Consider the following 19,342-nt stretch of genomic DNA (forward strand, 5'->3'; position numbering starts at 1 on the left):
AAGTCCTTCAAGATGTTGTGATTTCCACCATGAGGTAACACTTCCCATTTTGTTGAGCAGGGATTTCTGCAGTGAGGTTTTCTTATTTCCCCTGCCTCATTGCTCTGCAGGCATCCTCTGGAATCTGTCTTCCAGCGATAACCTCAAGGACCGTCTGGCCCGTGACACCCTGGAGAAGCTCACAGACCTCATCTTGATTCCTCTGTCTGGTACAGGCAGTGCTGCTATTATCCAGCTAAATGCCTCTGAGGCAGAAATATTCTACAATGCTACTGGCTTCCTCAGGTATTTCTCCTAAGTGAAGGAAATGCATATTCCATGGCACTGGATCCTCATGTGACTTACTCAAGAAAGCTCTGCATGGTATATAGCAATAGTACAATATACAATTTTGCAATGTTAAAGAAATAGGGGCAGCACTACTTTCAGACTTTAAAAGCTTCCCTGGCAGGCTAAGTGGGCCACAGGTTAAGGTGGCACCAAAGTTCGGGAGGAGTCATTCACACTCTGCCCTTTCCTTGGTACATCGTTTATGCTGTCATAGTCAGCAGCACTCAGCTGGTGCAACCTCTAGGACACAATCAAGGGGTGGAAGAGGTCTATTAAGCAACACATTCTACTTCTGGCTGACAAAGCCCACATTGAATCAGCACTTCTGATTTTTGAAGTTGAGGTGTCTATGAATAGCTCTTGGGGCTCTGTGTTAGATTGCAAAGTGGGTTATTTTGACTGACAATGCAGCTCCAAGTGTGAAAGTATTCCATTTCTCTTAGCATGGATCTAATTTGGCTGTCGTTGACAGTGGGACTGAAAATGTAATTCTAACCATGTCTACTTGGAAGTAAGTTCAGTGGAGTTTACTCCCAGGTAAGTTGGGTTGGGACTGCAGCCAGGTCTTAGAGGTACCATTGTTAAGATCATATTATCTGCCTTATATATACAGCTACCAAGTCAGTGAGAAAAAATTTACCTGAGAGATGCTGCTTCCCTCTGTGACAACCGATAGGATCTTCTACTTCCTGTATTTAGCATTTGAGAGGGCATAGAAAGTAGTTAGACCTTAGCTTTTAAGGTGTGATGTCAGATGGAAGCAAGATTCCCCTTGTGAAGACATGCCTTTGTGTTTTCCCTGTAGAAATCTTAGCTCTGCCAGCCAGCAAACCCGGCAGAAGATGCGTGAGTGCTATGGGTTGGTGGACTCCATGGTCAATTACATTAACAGCTCACTAGAAGTAGGGAAGTCGGAGGACAAGGTGAGCTCTCTCCCTGTTTTTGTGGTTGCCTTGTTAATATGTCATGGCTGGGGTTGGGGAGGTGCTAACTTCCAAGGCAAAGCTTTTTTTACTGCATCCTGTGATTATTCTTTTACATGTAAGCAACTGTGATGTGGAATGATTTCTCCGTAACCATAGGAATCTTGCTGTGTTCTTAAAATTTCTTCTTAGGCTGAGATTGTCATTTCATTCTCCTGGGCAGAATTATGGACCAAGCAAACTGCTGGACAAGCATTTTATTCCTTTCAGCCACTTGATCTGTTCTTTTCAGGTGGTGGTAGAGAAGCGGCTGACTTTTAGATCCCAGCACATGTTCTGATTAGAGCAATTCTGTTTTGGAAATTTTTATGTTAGTTTTAAAGAGTACTTGCAGAAGGCTTGTTTCTCAAGCCATGTTAAACATAATACAGGAAGGGCAAAATATACATGTTATATAGAGAAGCTGCAGGCTTTCAGACTATTATTCTCTGGTATGGCTTTTGATTACATCTTTCATGCATGTTTTCTTTGAGAGCCAATAGTATGTTGACAGTCTGTCTCAAGTAAGAGACCTTTCCATGAGTCAAAACATAGAGGACCACTCCCCTTGTTACTTTTCCTGGCATATGTTCTTAAGGCAAGCACTGGAAAGTGGTTCAAAGACATGACAGGCCATTTCACATGTTATGCACAGACAAACCAATGCCTGCCATTGAGTGTACACCCAACTTGGAACTGCAGCCAGTCATGGGCACTTGCTATGCATATATGTATTATACGCATACTTGTTACAATTTTAGACATACACTTAAAACATCTTAGGTGTACACTTAAAAATGTGAAGTATGAAGTAACCCTTATTGATGTTGTATAGTGGTTAGAGTGTCAGACTAGGACTGGGGAGTCCTGGGGTCGGATCTCCCCTTAGTGATGAAGCTTGCAGGGTGATCTTGGGCCAGACACTGCCTCACAGAAGAGAGCATGTATGCTATCCTGAGCTTCTTGGAGGAGGGGTAGCGTAAAAATACAAGAAATAATAAAATTGGAATTAGCTTGTGAATGGTTGGATAGGAGTATGTTTAATTCTCCAGATAAAGTTCAGGATATCTCCTGAATAAGGCAGCCAAAATGTGATCTGGTGATTTGAAAGGACTTGAATCTGATTGTTATTTTACATCTAAGTAAATAATTATGTTTTCTGCCTTTGTAGACCCCAGACCCTATGTCTGGGCTGCACCCATTCTACACAAATGAAGATGCTTGGTTGCCACTTAGGACAGAGCTGCCTGGGAATCTCCTTTTACATTCTTGCTTGTTCTTGGTAGAAGTGTAGTATGCATGTCTCTGAGCATTGACATAGCTGTATCCTTTATCCTGAATTCAAAGCCAATGGGAAGTCTTGTTGTAAGCTGCCTCTGGTAAAAATATGGAAAGGTAAAATATAATTATTATAAATATTTTATATTTTGGGCTTTTCTAATGTTTTGCTTGAGGCAGCTTACAAGAAGAATCAAATACAAATCAAAACATATGTAATACTAAAACCTATGCAGTACATCATTTTATAATACAATGCAAGGCAGTCACTTAAAAACAAAAATCCTTAAGGGTTTGCCAAAAGAAAGAAAAATACTTTGCATTAGAAAATGTGTTGTAAATAGTTCATCTTTTCTTTTTTCTTTTCTGTCATCACTTTTGTTGTCCCTCTAGAGTGTAGAGAATGCCGTCTGCGTACTGCGCAACCTCTCCTACCGTCTCTATGATGAGATGCCTCCTTCTGCACTCCAGAGACTGGAAGGCCAAAAGAGGAGCGATGGGGCAGTCATGACCAATGAGCTGGTAGGCTGCTTCAGCCCACAGAGCAAGAGAGCTCGAGAGGTGAGAGTGTGAATGATACCATCATGGGGGTGGAGAATGAAAAGAAGGCCATAGCAGCACCTCTTCCATAAGGTGGAGGATTATTGAGAGGAGATGGCAAAGTGAGCCTATGAAGGGGTCTGTGTATCTGAAGTCTGTAGAGCTTAATTTGTGCCAGGGTGTACATGGCTCAGCCTCAGCCTCTGTTCTTATTGCTGAGGCTCATCCCCTGCCCCTGGAATACAATAAGGATTTATGAAAGTATTCCAGAGAATGTGAGTACATTTTCCTCAGCTCTGAGTATCTACAGTGAGCCTCCAATTTTAGAGATGAGTGGGAAGAGCTTCCACACCAATGGATGTTGTTTCAAGATTGACTTGGTCCCCACCACATCTTTTGCTGGATTTAAGCACTGAAATGGAACTTGCTTTTCAAGAAATGAGGGTGATCTCCCCAAGGAGATCCAGAGAGTTGCCAGTAGAGGTGTAAGCTTCTCCCGGTATTTTTACATTGAATGCTGAGAACTAATGATAAGGTAAAGTGGACACAAGAAACAATTATGTGGTAAGGTCCTAAAACAGAGATGGAATGATTATTGGCTCAGAATGAAGTGGACGGAAGATGTGGGAAACGGGGTCTATGGAAATGGATTACAGCCATGATGAAGCAATGAATGTGTTGACCCCTGGGTATGAAGGGGCTGATATGGCTGTAGATAGAGCAAGGTTCTCTAGAATAGAATGGTTCTCATAGAATGGTCATTGAACATTCCGGTTCTCTTTTTCCCCAAGCTCCACATGAACGCAGATATTGTGACTTTCACAGAGGTCTCTAAGGATCCCAGGGGGATGGAGTGGCTCTGGAACCCTCAAATTATAGGAGTGTACAACAGGCTGCTACAGAAATGTGAGCTAAACAAGCACACCACAGAGGCAGCCTCTGGGGCTCTTCAGAACATCACTGCAGGAGACCGGAGGGTAAGGCTAATGGCATGAAGTATCCCACCAAGGAGCTTGTCTGGTACCCTCGGATTAACTAATGTGTGTTAAACAGGATGGAGAAGGCTCAAGATGTATGTGTCCTCAGTCTACCATTTAAGGTTTTCCTTTAGATCGCAGACTCTGAAGACTTCTTGACACAGTGCCTAGTTGAACTATAGAATTTGCTCCCACAAGAGGCAGTGATAACCACCAGCCTGGATGGTTTTAAAAGAGGATTAGACAAATTCGTGGAGGAAAAGCTATCAGTGGCTGCTAGCCATGATGGCTATGTTCTGCCTCCATAGGCGGAGTCAGTATGTTTCCAAATTCCAGTTGCTGGAAACCACAGGAGGGGAGAGTGCTCTTTGCACTCAAGTCCTGCTTGCTGGTTTCCCATGGGTAACTGGTTGGCCACTGTGAGAACAGGATGCTGGACTAGATGGGCCATTGGCCTGATCCAGCAGGCTGTTCTTATGATTGGCAAAACATAAAAACTGGTGGTCTTTTCTGCCCATTGGTGGAATATTGTAGTGAAATTGAATAGACCTACTAAAAGCATAAAGGACTTCAGTCCTCAAGGCTAACAACTGTCATTTCCTATCTTGTTGTTTTCTGTCTTTCACTTGTGAAAGGCTCTGAGGAAATCCCCAGCTTATGCTTTGAGAGAAGATGCCTATTACGAAGGAACTTCCCTTGTGGGCTCTGCTTGCCTTGCCTTACTTGGACCTAACAGTGGCTACAGTGAGAGCTCACCTACCCTGCCACAGAGGATGGGTGGCTTATAAATATTCAATGGATAAATAAAAATAGCAATAATAGGAGGAATTGTGGAAATCTGCCCCCCACTTGAGCTCAGATGATTTATTGACTTGACTGCTGAGTCATCCTCTTGCTGAATCATTACTTGTCTTCCTCCTCCATTGTAGTGGGCTGGTGTCCTCAGCAGAGCGGCTTTGGAGCAAGAGAGGATCCTGAACCCAGTGCTCGACAGAGTCCGCACAGCTGACCACCACCAGCTTCGCTCATTGACGGGACTGATTCGGAATCTCTCGCGAAATGCACGCAACAAGGATGAGATGTGTGAGTATCACTCCAATGGGAAAATATACCAAAGGTCACCATCCCAGGCCTGATAGAAATCTGGGTGGAGATCCCCTCCTTGCAGAGTAAGTACCTTGCTTACTCCATCCACACTGATATTCTGGGGAGTCTCCCATTCCTTACGGCTTCACCTTTGGTGACTTGTATCACTTTTCAGTTTTGTTTTTGATTTGCAGCAACCAAGGTGGTGAGTCATTTGATCGAGAAGCTCCCAGGCAGCACCGGAGACAAGTGGCCCCCAACAGATGTGGTTGTCAACATTATTGCTGTGTTGAACAACTTGGTTGTGGAAAGCCCTGTTGCTGCACGTGACATTGTTTACTTTGATGGCCTCCGCAAGCTGTTCTACATCAAGAGAAAAAGGGACAGGTGTGGATAACCTGGGGTTTCCTTCACCAGCCCCCTCTGCTGAAACCACCTCCATATTCAGAGTTGTGTTTTAGGCCACCTGGCTGCTCATACCCTCCTGTATCATCACCAACACTGCCCCCCCCCCCAAGCTATCTTAATGGCTGAGCCTGAAGCTGCTTAGAACCACGTAATTATTAGATTCACTCCTACCAAGTCTGATGAAAGAGGTCCAAGGGGCAAAGTTGGGATGAGGTTTGAGGTAGGGGCAGATTCCTTTTGAAGCTCATGAGATAAGATAGTAAGCCCGACCTGGAAGCTTTTATGAGTCTGGATTTATTGCATGATTCATCTAAAAAAATTACTTCAAACTTTCAGGAGGTTTCTTACTAGTCTAGCATGTTAGCTCCATAAGTTCATTCTGTGGCTTGAACTGGATGTTTGCAGCCAGGTTGAATCCCCATTTCAGGACCTGATGGATGTTTAAGTCCTGGTGCCAAAGCACATTTCAAGAACAGCTGTCTCAAAGGCTCTCATTTTTATTTATTTACTGTATTTACAACCCACCCTTCCTCCCAAAAGGAGCTCAGGGCTCTCATCGCAGACTACACCACCCATCTGGAAAAGACCAGTGTGTCTAGGGTATTGGATCCTGCTATCCCAGGAAAGCAGTGGGTGGCATTTCTGTTTCTGCCTATCAGCTAGCCACTCTGCTATGCAATCACAGGGGTGTGAAATAAACCCATCTGTACAGTACAGTACAGTACAGTAAAGTCTCCTGTCCAAAGTTCTATTAATGGTAGCATTCGTGACTGCAAAAATGTGAGTCTATTTCTACAGCACAAGCTCATTTGTTAAGACAGAACCTTTTTCTTCCAGAAGTCTAGCCCAAGCCTATTCATGTTTACTTAGAAGTATCACTGAATTCAGTAGGGCTTATGCCCAAGTATATGTGTCTAAGGTTGCAACGTTAAGTCTCAGATGTTTGCTGATGGACATGAAGTAACCTAGTATAAAACCCACTAGTAATTCATGAAGGAAGAGTGAGCATGCTTGTTTGTTAGTTAATGTACACTGGCAGTGTTTTATGTCTGTCTTCCATCTCTAGCTCAGACAGTGAGAAGTCCTCCAGAGCTGCTTCTAGCCTCCTGACCAACATGTGGCAGTACAGCAAGCTTCATCGGGACTATAAGACGGTACGTTCCTCTCAATTGCCCTCCGCTCTTCAGTGGATATGTAAGTGAAGAAGTCCAGTGTGGGAGGCATCGTTGTCCTTCTGAGCCCTGTAGTATGAAAGTTTGCACTCCAATTCTTCTGGACATCCACATCACAAGAGAAATGGCTTAATAGGGGTGCCTGTGGTGCAATTTGCATGAGTAGCTTTCTGATTCAAGAACGGGGAGGAGAGGTATCTTCTAGAGCAGCCTTTCCCAACCAGTGTGCCTCCTGATGTTGTTGGACCACAATTCCCATCTTTCCTGGCCATTGGCAATGCTGGCTGAGGCTGATGGGAGTTGTGGTCCAACAACATCTGGAGGCACACTGGTTGGGAAAGGCTGTTCTAGAGTGATGAGCTGTAAAGGAGGACAAGGCTTCTGTATAATTATTAGTTTTTTTGGAAGAGGAATTTCACCTGGTACAGCTTCTCATGGGGAAGTAAGAAAACACACCTGCTCAAACCTCCTCTTTTGCACAGTTGTTAACAGTATGGGAGCCCACCACCCCCAATGCTTCTTTGCATCTAACTTTACCCAGGGGTACTTACTGGGTACACTGGGGTTAGCACTGTAGTGCTAAATGAGAAACTGACATACAGATGTGCTCTCTATCTGTTCATATCCAAGGATGAAAGGTACATCCTACTGAATCAAATAGTCAATAACCTGTGGTTTTAGTCTGAGAGTCATGGTATGTATCATAGGATCTGGAAATGTCCCCCCTCAATGGGCTTGGTAAGTACCACTTATTTTTAGGGCATCCCTTTATTTTAAATGCTTGGTTGTACAACACAATTAGTGCATAATGCATGACCCTTATTTCAGAACATTTGAATTCTAGATCAGTTCTTTTGAGAATCACTGCCATCTGTAGTCTTAGATCAGTGGGCACTTGGTGGCTGGAATGATGTGCCCTTGTGATAAATATTTCACCCCTTTTTTTTACAGACGGGCTATCGAAAAGAGGACTTTCTTGGCCTGTAAAGAAAAGGGAATGCAGAAAATGGACTGTCCAACCCTAATTCTTCTCAATGAAATTTGTGCGTGAAGCACCATTACAGACTGTGGCTCTTCCCTTGCAGCTCCCCTCCTTTTTATAGTTCTCAGGCCAGTTTGGCGGACAGGCCTTATTTTTGCATTATTCATTACTGTTTCTTTTTCAAGCCTGTTGGAAGCTTGTCTTCTTCTGCTGGCCATCTTATCTCAATAAAGCAATCATCTTAACTGTAAAGACATGAGTCAGCATCCAGGAAAATTCTCAGGACTCTTCGTGACAGCACCAAACTCTCCTTCTCTTTCTCTTCATGTCCTGGATGCCAATGGATCCCTGGGCATTCTTTGGAATTTGTGGACAATGATGTCACAGCAGGACTTCCAGACTTGCTTAAGATATTGAAGGGCTTTGTATCATTCATGGGTACTTCCATCTGCTTTCATGCTTCTCTCGCTTTCCATTCCTCCTTCTCAAAATTCTTGCTTTTTATTGATTACGCTTCCCCACCCCTATGAAGAACTGGAATGACTTCCTTATCATTTAAAAAAGGATAATGCTGTTTTGAGGCATGAATCTATTTTAATGATAAATGTAAGCTCTACATATAGGACACTAGGAAAAGGCCACTTGTTTCTGGTGGTCTTGGATCCTTGTTGATGGAATTTTGATGGATATATGCAGTGTTTTAAAGTTGCACTGACCAAAAAGTAGGGCAGAATGCTTTGGAATATAGTTTTATGGTGGAACTGGGTGGTGGATCCTTTCATTTTAGTTAATTCATGTCAATGGTCCTAAAGACAAACTTTTCTGGAGCTGTACATACTGTGTTTAGCTCCATTTCTGTTTGGGTGATAGAACTGGTTAAAGGGGGCGTGTACAGAAAAGGAGTGCTGGCTGACTTAGAATCTGCCGATCCTCAGACTGGTCTCTGGCCAACCTTGCTGTGGGTTGTGCAGAAATTTATTTTTGTCTCTATGCTGGTAGGTTTGTTGTAGGTGGATGTAAAGTGCCTGAAGCCGGCCCACTGAACTTCATTTGATTATAGAATAAAATCAAAGGGCCATATCAACAAACTCGTTGCGCTAACAAAAGCCAGTGCAAAGATCCCTGCTAGCACAATGGGACTTCCCCCCCCTTAATCCCTGCCCCCCAAATCTGTTATGGAGGGTGGGGGGACCCCCCAGAAAGGTACATGGAGGGTGGGGAGAAGGGACATCTTTCTGTTAGGGAACAGAAATGCACCCCAAAGGCCTCAATCCAAAGTAGTTGGCCTGCAGTAGCAGCCTTCAGAGCCACTGTTGCATTCAATATGCTGTCTTTACCATCAGATTGACAGTGTCCAGCAGTACTGAAGCTCATCCTGTTGGGCATGCAAAGGGCCCTTTCCATCCACTCATCCAACACCTTGCCTAACAAAGGTGAGCAGTGCTATAAGCTTTTCCAGCCACTAATAAGCTGCTAAGATATATGCATGCAACACACAAGTATTGTGTACGTCCCAGCAAATGGATTTTTTTTACACCACAGTATCAGTTGTGTGGATGAGCTAATGACCAGTGAGAATGATCAAGCTAATGACTGCTTTCTTTTCCTGGTATGCTGTCCATATAAATGCTTTAAGAACCTATTATGAGCTTGTGAGAGAAATCATTAGAGTATGCCAGCATGTTTGTATTTAAGATTGTTCCCATGCCATGGAAAATAACCAGCTATTGGCATGAACCACAAAATGGGAGATGGGAAGGCTGGCTCCATAAGGTGGAGTCTTGGGATTATTATTAAAACAGATGTTATCATTAGTTAGAAAGGACCTTAGTTGGTCTGTCCTAAAGTCAGATCACCCACAGTTAGCATCCCTGTCAAAGTAGCCAGAACTGTCTGGGATCTACTAGGACTGTAGGCTCACTGGTCACTTCAAACGCAGCCAGTATGATTTTTCTGGCTGTGTTTTGAAGTGACACTGCCCTCTGCTGGCCACACCGCCTTTACCCTCTGCTGCCTTCAGAGCTTTCAGAACCACCCACAGCAAACTGTCTCTGCTTGAGCCTGCAGCAAAGTGTTTTCCTTGGCCACACCTAGAAGACAAAAGGGTCAATCTACCAATCAGTTGCAAAACCTTCCTGAAGCTGAATTTTTTAAAAAATGCACTGGAGCTGATCCAAGGTTTTAAAAGTAAAAAGCGGGGGGGGGGTTTGACTAGCATTGTGCACCCCCATTTTGAGAAGAGGTAGAAATGCATTGGAACTGGCTATGCTAGGCAAGGAACAAGATGCCTGGATTAGGTTTTTAGTAAAATGAAGCCGTCCTGTGTGTGCCAGTATTCTACATAAAGGACATTATATACTAACCCAAAGTACTTTTCAATTGGGTATATCCTTCCTACAGTCCAGTGACAGATTACTAGCAAGTCTCATCAGAATGGTGGCTTAAGGGGAAATTGCCACAGAGGCTGTGATGACAGGCACACCATAGGCATGTGTGGATGGCTGTCTTCGGGCCACCTATCTATGCCAGTTGGGAAGTTGGAGGCTGCAGGAGACGGTCTTAAGTTACAGTACATGCCATACACACTATGGCTTATAGAAAGAAACTGTGTGTCTTCGGCCTACCAACTTTTTTCAGTATAGCTGAAAACCATTGATAATGTTTCTCTTACTGGAGGGAGTAGTTGCACTTTTAATTGCACTGCTTTTCACATATACCAGCAGCTCTTGATATCTATCCTGCTCAAAGTGAGCTATGCAAATAATATGACTTTTATGGCATGTGGCCAGTCCCTGCTAAGCTAGCCCTTTGCTTTAGTATTTCATAGAGAAAAAATTACCCAGTGTCCTCTCTAAAGTTTTTGCTGTAATTGTTAAAATTTGTGTCTAGTATAGATATGAAGCCAGACTTTGCTCAGCCACAACGGGAAGCCAAGATGGACTTGGGCTGACAACTAAGGGCTCTCGTGTATATGTTGTACATAGAATGCTTTTGGTTTTGCCCCAGTTGTATAGCAGATACGCTATTATCTTATAAAATTACTGATTTTTCACAATTCGTTAACTTTGAAGGCACTATGGCTCAGCTACCTGCATGCTTCCTTGAAATCATAACTAAGCAACTGAATATTTGAATTTGCTTTAAGAAAGGTGAATTTTAAGCAGCTGACATCTTGTTTTTTAAAGTAGCTTCTACTTTGAATGGTGCATAGTGATACTGTCCTATCACTCACTGCTCCTCCCAACTCTCATCCTATTTTCAGAGGTGATCACATATATATAAAATTGAAAAAACATCTCCCTTAATTTGCAGGTTAGGATGGATGTATTTGTAGATATGTCTCTTTGGTACATGTATACTCAAGCTTCAGATAGGATGTTTGAGACCAATGCCCAGAAATGGAGTTGTTATCCCCTTCAAGACGCTCTTTGGTAAAGGGGAGAAAGAATCAACAAAATGCACCATAATGATTATTCAAAACCTATAGTTCAGCAAGTTAAGTAGGAAATAAATCTGTTTATTTATCTGCCTGCTGCTAATGCTGTTTGGCAGAGCCATGGCTCTGCTCTCCACATAGACCCCTCAAATGAACACACTGGATGCAAGATTTAAAACCTTAGCCACAAGGTCTGTTTGCTGTACCCCAAGGAGAAAAATGGGCTATTATGCCATCCTGTGAAGACAGCCAGAGCCTATGGCACATTCGTAGGTAAAATACACTTAGTTAAACCATAATGATCATAGCAAGCAGTAACTATATCCTTTGGTGGAGAGAAATCTCTTGGGAACTAAATGGGATCTTAGGCTCTTCAACAAAGGTAGAGGTATTCTGGTCTAGACAACTGTTTGTATTTGCCTTACGAGAGCTTGACACACTGAAAAATGTTGTGTGATATCCAAGAGCAAGTGGGTAGAAGGACTGAATCAACTTCAATACTTTTGCTAGAGAGAACAAACTGCAACTGATAGGACAACTCACTGATTTGTGTGAAACCCGTAAGATGGTCAGCCTCAGTGGATCAGCACAGAAGGAATTTCAACCAGTTTCTCATCCCTGTATGACATGTTGTACCTGCTAAAACGTTGTCTTCTACACAACTATTAAAGGTATAGGAACGTTGTCTTCTGTCATATCTATTACTTCATGCAATCACCAAATAGAGCTTGTCCTCATTGTCATCAGGGTATGACCACCAAAAAAGGAAAATAACAAGAGATCAGAATCTTTTGCCTAGTTTGAGCATGCTCCACACATATTGTCTAATCCTGAGCAGATTCATTTGTGTTAGTAAGTAAATAATAAAGGCTTTGACCATTTATTGCTGTTATTTTTTCTTTTATGCTGTTTGATGTGTCAGTGGTATACCTCTGGTATATATTTACAATCTGGTATAGCAGTTCTCTTTCTAGATGACTCTGGGAACTGTAGTTCTGTGACTTGGGTTAAGGTTCTCTAACAGAATTCTCAGTACCTTCACCAAACTACAATTCCTGGGATTCTTTGAGGGAAGCCACAACAGTAATTAATAGTCAAGCTTGGAGAAAACTTGTAGAAAATGCTCACTGGATCATTTCTATCCATGTTGAGAATATTAACTGCTATTCTCTAAGAACTCCTAAAGATCGATGAGACAGGACTTCATGTTGCAGAAGCCACATGGACTCTTCCTCAACAAGGCTGTCTTCAGCATCCCAAATAATTCTCCTTTAACATACTTTCCAAATTTTACTGATGGTTCCTTAACACATATACACCTAGAATTGACTGCTTTCTAGTTATAAATCCAATTTTAGTGCTAGATTGTATATTTTTGTTCTTTAAGAAATCTTGGGTGTAATCTGGATGTGGAGGGTTAATTCTAACCATAAAACTTCAGGTCACATCTACTTATTTACTTTTCCAAACATCCTCCCTGAAAAAAACACAGTTCATATGTATTTACATCTTCCTCAGCGAAAACCCATAATTCCATTTCTCTGCAATCTCTCATTCTTTAGCAATCTTACCACTCCTTGGCCATCTACAGCTGCAAAGGCCTCCTTGATCGGTTTCCTGCTCATGATGTATTTAATTTTTAGATTTTCAAAATGTTTTAGCAATATGCTCTTCATAATCTTTTTTCAACTGCTTTGTGGCAACTTATAACTATGCAAGCGCTATAAAATAGTGCCACCTTTTTGCCAGATTTGGTCATAGTAACTAATGCTGTTAACACATTAGTAATCTAATGCATTATATTACTAGGCAATGTACATCAAACTCCTAGACAGGGAAAACACATTTATTGCATGCAAACAAGATACCATGGTTCTGGCACTAAATTGGGGCTAGCACAAATATAACAAAAGGATCGAGCCTTTGAAAAATTCTTAGAAAAACCCTTTAAAATGAAAGAAGTATTTCAAAAGTGTACTGATTAGAGTAATTGAAGAGCTCTCCTCTCCCTCTAATGATTTTGAAAGGAATAAAGTTGTCTACTATCCCCATTATCAAAGATTGTGATTGCATATGGCTTTCTTCAGGGGCCAAACACGTTCATAGCCGACTCTGATGCCCTCAGTCTATATGCTTATGAGTCTTCAATTGATGCTGGCCAGTCCTGCCTATCTGTGTGGCCTGTGAGGACCAGTGCAGACATAATGTGTTGCCAGCATAAGACTGCCTTATGGTGCATTATATTTCCTCTTTCAGGAAACATCTCCCACACTTCTGCTTTGACCTAAAGAGTTGGATTGGAAGGAAAATGAGTCTCCGTGCAGCCTTCACTAGACTAGACCTCTCCATTGCTGGAAGAAAGTAAGGGACAACAGACATTAGCCTACCCAGAAGAATTATATCCAAGTGAGAGCACCATATGGCACTGCTGTGGATGTCCTTACATGCCAAAGAGAAATGGATAGACTAGCTAATGCTAGTGTTTGTGGAAGGGAATAAATCTTGATATGTATAAGGATCATGAGGATGCCAATACTGTCTATCGCAACCTCATTGTTTTTATCCACTGACCAAGGTAGCAGTGCTCACCTAGTCCTGACACAATCTGGCCTGATCTGCAGGAGGTCCAGTTTTTCCAAGTCAGGGCTTAACCCTCTTGCTGCTAGTTAACAGGACAACATCAGCTCTCTGAGGCTAATGTTGATAGCCCATGAACTACCGTCTGCTTATGTTGCAAAACAGCCATTTGCTTATGTTGCAAAACAGCTAGCACCCATTCACTTATAATGACCACTTTTTGTGTGTGCATTCACAATTTTTAAACCAAGAACAGTTGTCCTATGAAGTGCTCAGGCAGCAAACAACACCAGTAGCTAAACACAACCTAAGAAAGGCATTTTGAAGTGCTATTATTGCAGTTAGGCTTTCTGGTGGGTGACTTGCACAGGGACTTGCTTGGCAAGAGAACAAACTGGCACAGGACAATAGACCATGTGCCATGCCAACCTCTTCTGACAAGTAAGACTTTGTAAGACATTTGCCATTATACTAGCTAAATCATAAAGCAGCCTTTTCCAACCTTTGGGTCCCCCGAAGTTGTTGGACTATAACTCCCATCAGCCCCAGTCAGTATGGCCAACAGTCAGGAAGCAACATCTAGGATCCCAAAGGTTGGGAAAGGCTGCCATCAAGTAAATCTTGACCTTCTCATCCTAGATTTTCAATGTCATTGCTTTACAAATCCTCTCTCTTCCATAAGCCACACTTTTCTTGAGATTTAGTTGATATCCCATCAACATTACAGTCCCCCACACTCCATCCTAGGCACTGATCCGCACCTAGTAGCAACAGTGAATAGCTAAGGCTGTACTCACAAACATACCTGAAAATAAGGTCAACTGTAATCCATAGGACTTAGCCTCCAAGCAAATGTGATTAGGATCAGGTTGTAACGCTCGGAAAGTGCTAGCTGTCCAAGGGCTGTGGCTGTCCATGTACTTTTTTCATTTGGAAACCAAATTACTAACGTGGGTAAGTTTTGTCCAAGATGTTGCTTCCATTACACTGCTGTTGACTGATATATTTCCAGCAAGAACAAGGTGTCAGCAGTGCCAGGCCTATTTGCTGTTATTTTCCTTTTTTCTGTTACCTCAGTGCTGGCCAGCAAAGCCCATTTCTGAAACTGCAAGGCTGATCCAGCGATGCTAGCAATAACAGAGAAGTCTGACAAACTTGTTGCTGGGGTCTCAGTACAGGGGTCTAGGGCAGATCATAACTTGATAACTATACAGTCATTCATTCCTAACAACTTTCCTTGATCCTCAGTAGTTCTAAAAACTAAAGATATTCACTGTATAAGGCACTAAGAGGGTCACATATGCCCCAGGATTAATAGAAACTCCTTGCAACCATCACAGTGCTGAAAAGTTAATAAAATCATTTTAAGGGGACACTGTAGGCTAGGGATAGTTAACCTTCTTGGTCTAAATTGACCCTTGGCAAACTCTCCATTGGCCATATGCCAGTTGTGGGTGTAGACATCTCACTCCCATCCATAGTCTTGCATATCCAGGCACACACATGCACAAACACACACTACATGTACAGGCACAGAGCTGGGTTACCTTCCAGCACTCTACTTTAATTTTCACTGCCACCACCAAAATGGTGAAGTGATGGAGGACCAGACAAAGTTCGGGGGCATATAGCCACCCATGCTGTAGGCCACCTCAATTCAGATCCAGCTGCTGCTTGTAGACCTCCAGAAACCACCTGGCCCCTACATAACTGGCTCCATTTTAATAGCTCCATTTCTGGTGACTTGGAAACCATGGGTCTATTAATGCAGTCAAAAATCCTATTAGCATTTTTTGCAGCCATATCATACCACTGACTCATAGTTAGCTTGTGACTGAGTGCAATCCTGAAATCCATTTCACATATACTATTGTCAAGCCAGCTATCTCCCCATCCTCACACATCCTATACTTGCATAACTGAATTTTGCTTTACCTCTGCTGAATTTCATTGCATTAGTTAGCCTGGTTTCCCAATCTGTTAAGATCATGTTGAATTTTATTCCTATCTTCTCAGGTGTTAGCGATCCCTCCCATTTTTGTGTCATCCACAGAACTGACAAGGATTCCTTCCAACCCTTCAGCTAAGTAATTGATAAAAATGATGAAGAGTCCTGGGCCCTGCAGCACTCCCACTTGGTTGTTATGGATCAGAGAAACTATCCAAGCATATTATCCTTGTCAACGAACATCATGCTAATGAAAATGGCCAGTGTCACAGGACTATCCCAGCATCTCTTATATATCATCTTCTGTCACCAGACAATAGAAGTCTGTTCTGGCTCCATAGTTCCGAGATCCCAAATCAGAGATGTCTATCTCACTCCGCTGTTTTTCCCCAAGCTGTACTTCTTCCAATGAACCAAGTGGTGGACCATCAGGGCCAATAAAGTGAGGAGGTGGGCCTTTGAAAATGGGCCCCCTGACACCTGTAGAATGGGAAAGAGACAGTAACAGTGAGTGGGGAGAATGGGCAGGCCAGAATGAGACTAGCTGTAGTGCTTTGAAATGACAGATAGCACTACAGCTTCTGCAAGTATTCACAATGAGGGCACATCTAACAATCTGAACGTATTTAATACCAGTTGAAGAATCATAGCTTCCCATAAATGTTTCTGTGAATTGTACTTTGGAGAGTAGCCTAATAATTATTTTAGAGAGCCCCATCCTTCTTCAAAGAACGATTTGCTAGGGCCCCCTGGAAAGAAGGAAAAACTATTTAAGTACAAATTACATGAGATGTGGGAGATCTATGCCTGGGGACAGAATAAATAGGGGTAATGGCACAGGGGAAAAGGTTGAAAAATACTTCCTCAGAACCAGAGATTGGAAGATTACTTTTTAAAAGTAATATATTACAGTTACAATTACATGACCCAAAAAGTAGTAATCACCGTTACAATTGCAATTGCTCTGAAAGTAACTGGTTACTTTTTCTCAAAAGTAATCACTACAGGTATATTTCAGTTACTTTTTTAAAAAAACGCCTACAAGGTGCTGGCCTTGGCTGCTGCACATCTAAGTAGCCTAAAACAACATTTAAAATAAACACACACATACAGAGGTAGTAGAATAATTCTTTTTATTCATAAGATAGCAATGGCGGTCTCTCCACTGGTAAGGGAGGCGGGGAGGGAGGCAGAGGCCACTACTCAGATCTTTGCACGTCAAACCAAGTGCAACTCCCCCCCTCGGCCAGCCAGCATAATCTCTCTCACTTAACCACCTCCCAGACCCTGCCCTGCCACCAACTAAGGGACACTCACTCAAGCAAACATTTTCCCCTGAGATGCAAAAAAGTTAAAATAATGCAAATGCAGCACAGTAGCCAGAGAGGGTGGTGGAGGCCACTTTGTGTGCCAAGTGCGGGTGCCCACACACACACGTCATCTTTCACCTCCACAGTTCTTTATCTCCATTCTGCTACTGCCTCCTTCTCCTTCTTTATCCAAGTTCTTGCCCTCCGGCTCCTTTTCCCCTCCATTCCATTCTTCACCACTACCATCCTTTTTTAAAACAATTGTTTTCTCCACTCCACCCTGTCTCACTCTCCACCTCCTCCCTTGTCGCCTCCTCCCCACCCACAGAGCATGAGGGAAGAGCGACACTGCACAGAAGCCCAGTTTGAAACACATGATTTTCATCCACAAATCAGAAGAGCAGAAGACTTCCCCTGCTTCCCCCCACCCAAGTAATGCCCCAAAGTAATGCTGGAAACATTACAATTACTCCACAAGAGTAATAAAATTACTCCTAGTTCTATTACAATCAGAATGTAAAGGAATTACCCACTCGTTACTCAAAAAAGTAACAAAGCTCTGCTCAGAACTGAGGCTCAGGGTCACAGCTCTAATAAAAGCCAGAGCTACTTTTAACTAAAAACAGAAATGCAGGAGGTCTATAATGAGATCTCCCAACATCTCATGCAGTTTGGTCCTCAGTCAATAGTTTTAAACTTAATGTAAATATTTTATTTTAGAGCATGTCTTAACTGTCATAGAGAAGAGTAAGGGGCCTGAATATGTCAACACCGAGAAAGCTGGCAAAGGATTGCCTTTTGCCAGTGCCCAGGGTCTGCGGAAAGCTTGGGCAGAGGCTGCTCTTCTTTTAGCACTAACTAACTGACAGGCAGCATTTCTTTTTTTTTTTTTAATAATTTTTATTCAAATTTTTCCAAAAACAAACAAAACAAAGTCAAAAAGACATAACAATACATCAACAAAAAAATGAAAATAAAATAGTTGACTTCCGATTTGTCGCAGATCAGCTATAAGTATATAATATACATCAAACCTGTCCCTTAATGTATACATACAGAGTCCCTTTTCTCCATAGGCTGTCTTAATTAATCGTCAAATCCCAGTATCATCATTTTATTTTGATCTTTCAACAAAAAGTCTAAGAGAGGTTTCCATTCCTTAAGAAATGTATCTGTCGATTTTTCTCTAAGTAAACATGTCAATTTATCCATTTCTACTAAGTCCATTAATTTCAATAACCATTCTTCCATTGTTGGTGTTGATTCCATTTTCCACTTTTGTGCATATAATAATCTTGCTGCCGTAATCATATATAATATTATTCTTCCATATTTCTTTTCTATTTGTTTATCCATAAAACCCAATAAAAAAAATTCTGGTTTTGACCGAATATTTATCTTTAGAATTTTTTGCATCTTCCTACCTATCTGTGCCCAAAATAATTTCGCCTTTTTACATGACCACCACATATGATAAAAAGATCCTTCTTGTTGTTTACATTTCCAACAAACATTAGAGACATTACTATACATTTTTGACAGCTTTTCTGGAGTCATGTACCAACGGTACATCATTTTATAAAAATTTTCTTTAAGATTATAACATAATGTAAATTTCAAGCCTTTTTTCCACATATTTTCCCATTGATCCATTTGTATGTTATGACCAAAATTTTTTGCCCACTTTACCATGCACTCTTTTACTTGTTCTTCCTCCATATCCATTTTCAATAAAAGTTTATACATTTTTGCAATTATGTTTTCATCATTTGTACACAAACCTATTTCAAAATCAGATTTATTTATTTCAAACCCATACATTTTCTTGTCCATTTTATATCTTTCTAACAATTGTAAATAGGCAAACCAATGAAAACTATATCCTTCCTTTATCAATTGTTCTCTCTCTTTCATTATGTATTCTCCATGTACATTTTCTAATAGTTCTTGATAAGTTAACCATTTCTCTTTTCCAGACATTTCTCTTCTATAAAAAGCTTCTTGACTTGAGACACATAATGGTATTTTCGAATAAAACCTTGGTTTGTATCTATTCCATATTTTCAACAGAGGACGTCTTATAAAATGATTATTAAAGTCTACATTTACTTTTACTTTGTCATACCATAGATATCCATGCCATCCCCACTTCAGATTGTGGCCCTCCAAATCCAATAGTCTTTTATTCCTCAATAAGATCCATTCCTTTATCCAGACTAAACAGCAGGCAGCAAAATAAAGTCTCAAATTTGGTAATCCCAGTCCTCCTCTTTCTTTAGCGTCTTGAAGTAATTTAAATTTAACTCTTGGTTTTTTTCCTTGCCATACAAATTTAG

General features: G+C 41.7%; 2 protein-coding genes across 9 annotated transcripts in view; one reads left to right on the top strand and one right to left on the bottom strand.

Moving 5' to 3' along the window:
• Nucleotides 1–11,856, top strand: part of PKP3 (plakophilin 3) — a 92,014-nt gene extending 80,158 nt beyond the window's left edge. For all 5 annotated transcript variants that reach the window (XM_061609893.1, XM_061609892.1, XM_061609894.1 and 2 more), the window contains 8 exons: nucleotides 111–285; nucleotides 1,136–1,253; nucleotides 2,964–3,131; nucleotides 3,902–4,087; nucleotides 5,017–5,170; nucleotides 5,368–5,560; nucleotides 6,648–6,735; nucleotides 7,705–11,856. In XM_061609893.1, the coding sequence (XP_061465877.1) occupies nucleotides 111–285; nucleotides 1,136–1,253; nucleotides 2,964–3,131; nucleotides 3,902–4,087; nucleotides 5,017–5,170; nucleotides 5,368–5,560; nucleotides 6,648–6,735; nucleotides 7,705–7,740 (1,118 nt within the window). In that variant the 3' untranslated portion in view covers nucleotides 7,741–11,856. The remainder of the gene's footprint in view (nucleotides 1–110; nucleotides 286–1,135; nucleotides 1,254–2,963; nucleotides 3,132–3,901; nucleotides 4,088–5,016; nucleotides 5,171–5,367; nucleotides 5,561–6,647; nucleotides 6,736–7,704) is intronic.
• SIGIRR (single Ig and TIR domain containing) overlaps nucleotides 11,256–19,342 on the bottom strand; it is a 55,005-nt gene continuing 46,918 nt past the window's right edge. For all 4 annotated transcript variants that reach the window (XM_061609896.1, XM_061609898.1, XM_061609897.1 and 1 more), the window contains one exon: nucleotides 11,256–16,176. In XM_061609896.1, the coding sequence (XP_061465880.1) occupies nucleotides 15,986–16,176 (191 nt within the window). In that variant the 3' untranslated portion in view covers nucleotides 11,256–15,985. The remainder of the gene's footprint in view (nucleotides 16,177–19,342) is intronic.

This window comes from Rhineura floridana, chromosome 2 (assembly GCF_030035675.1).
Source record: "Rhineura floridana isolate rRhiFlo1 chromosome 2, rRhiFlo1.hap2, whole genome shotgun sequence".
Classification (NCBI taxonomy): domain Eukaryota; kingdom Metazoa; phylum Chordata; class Lepidosauria; order Squamata; family Rhineuridae; genus Rhineura; species Rhineura floridana.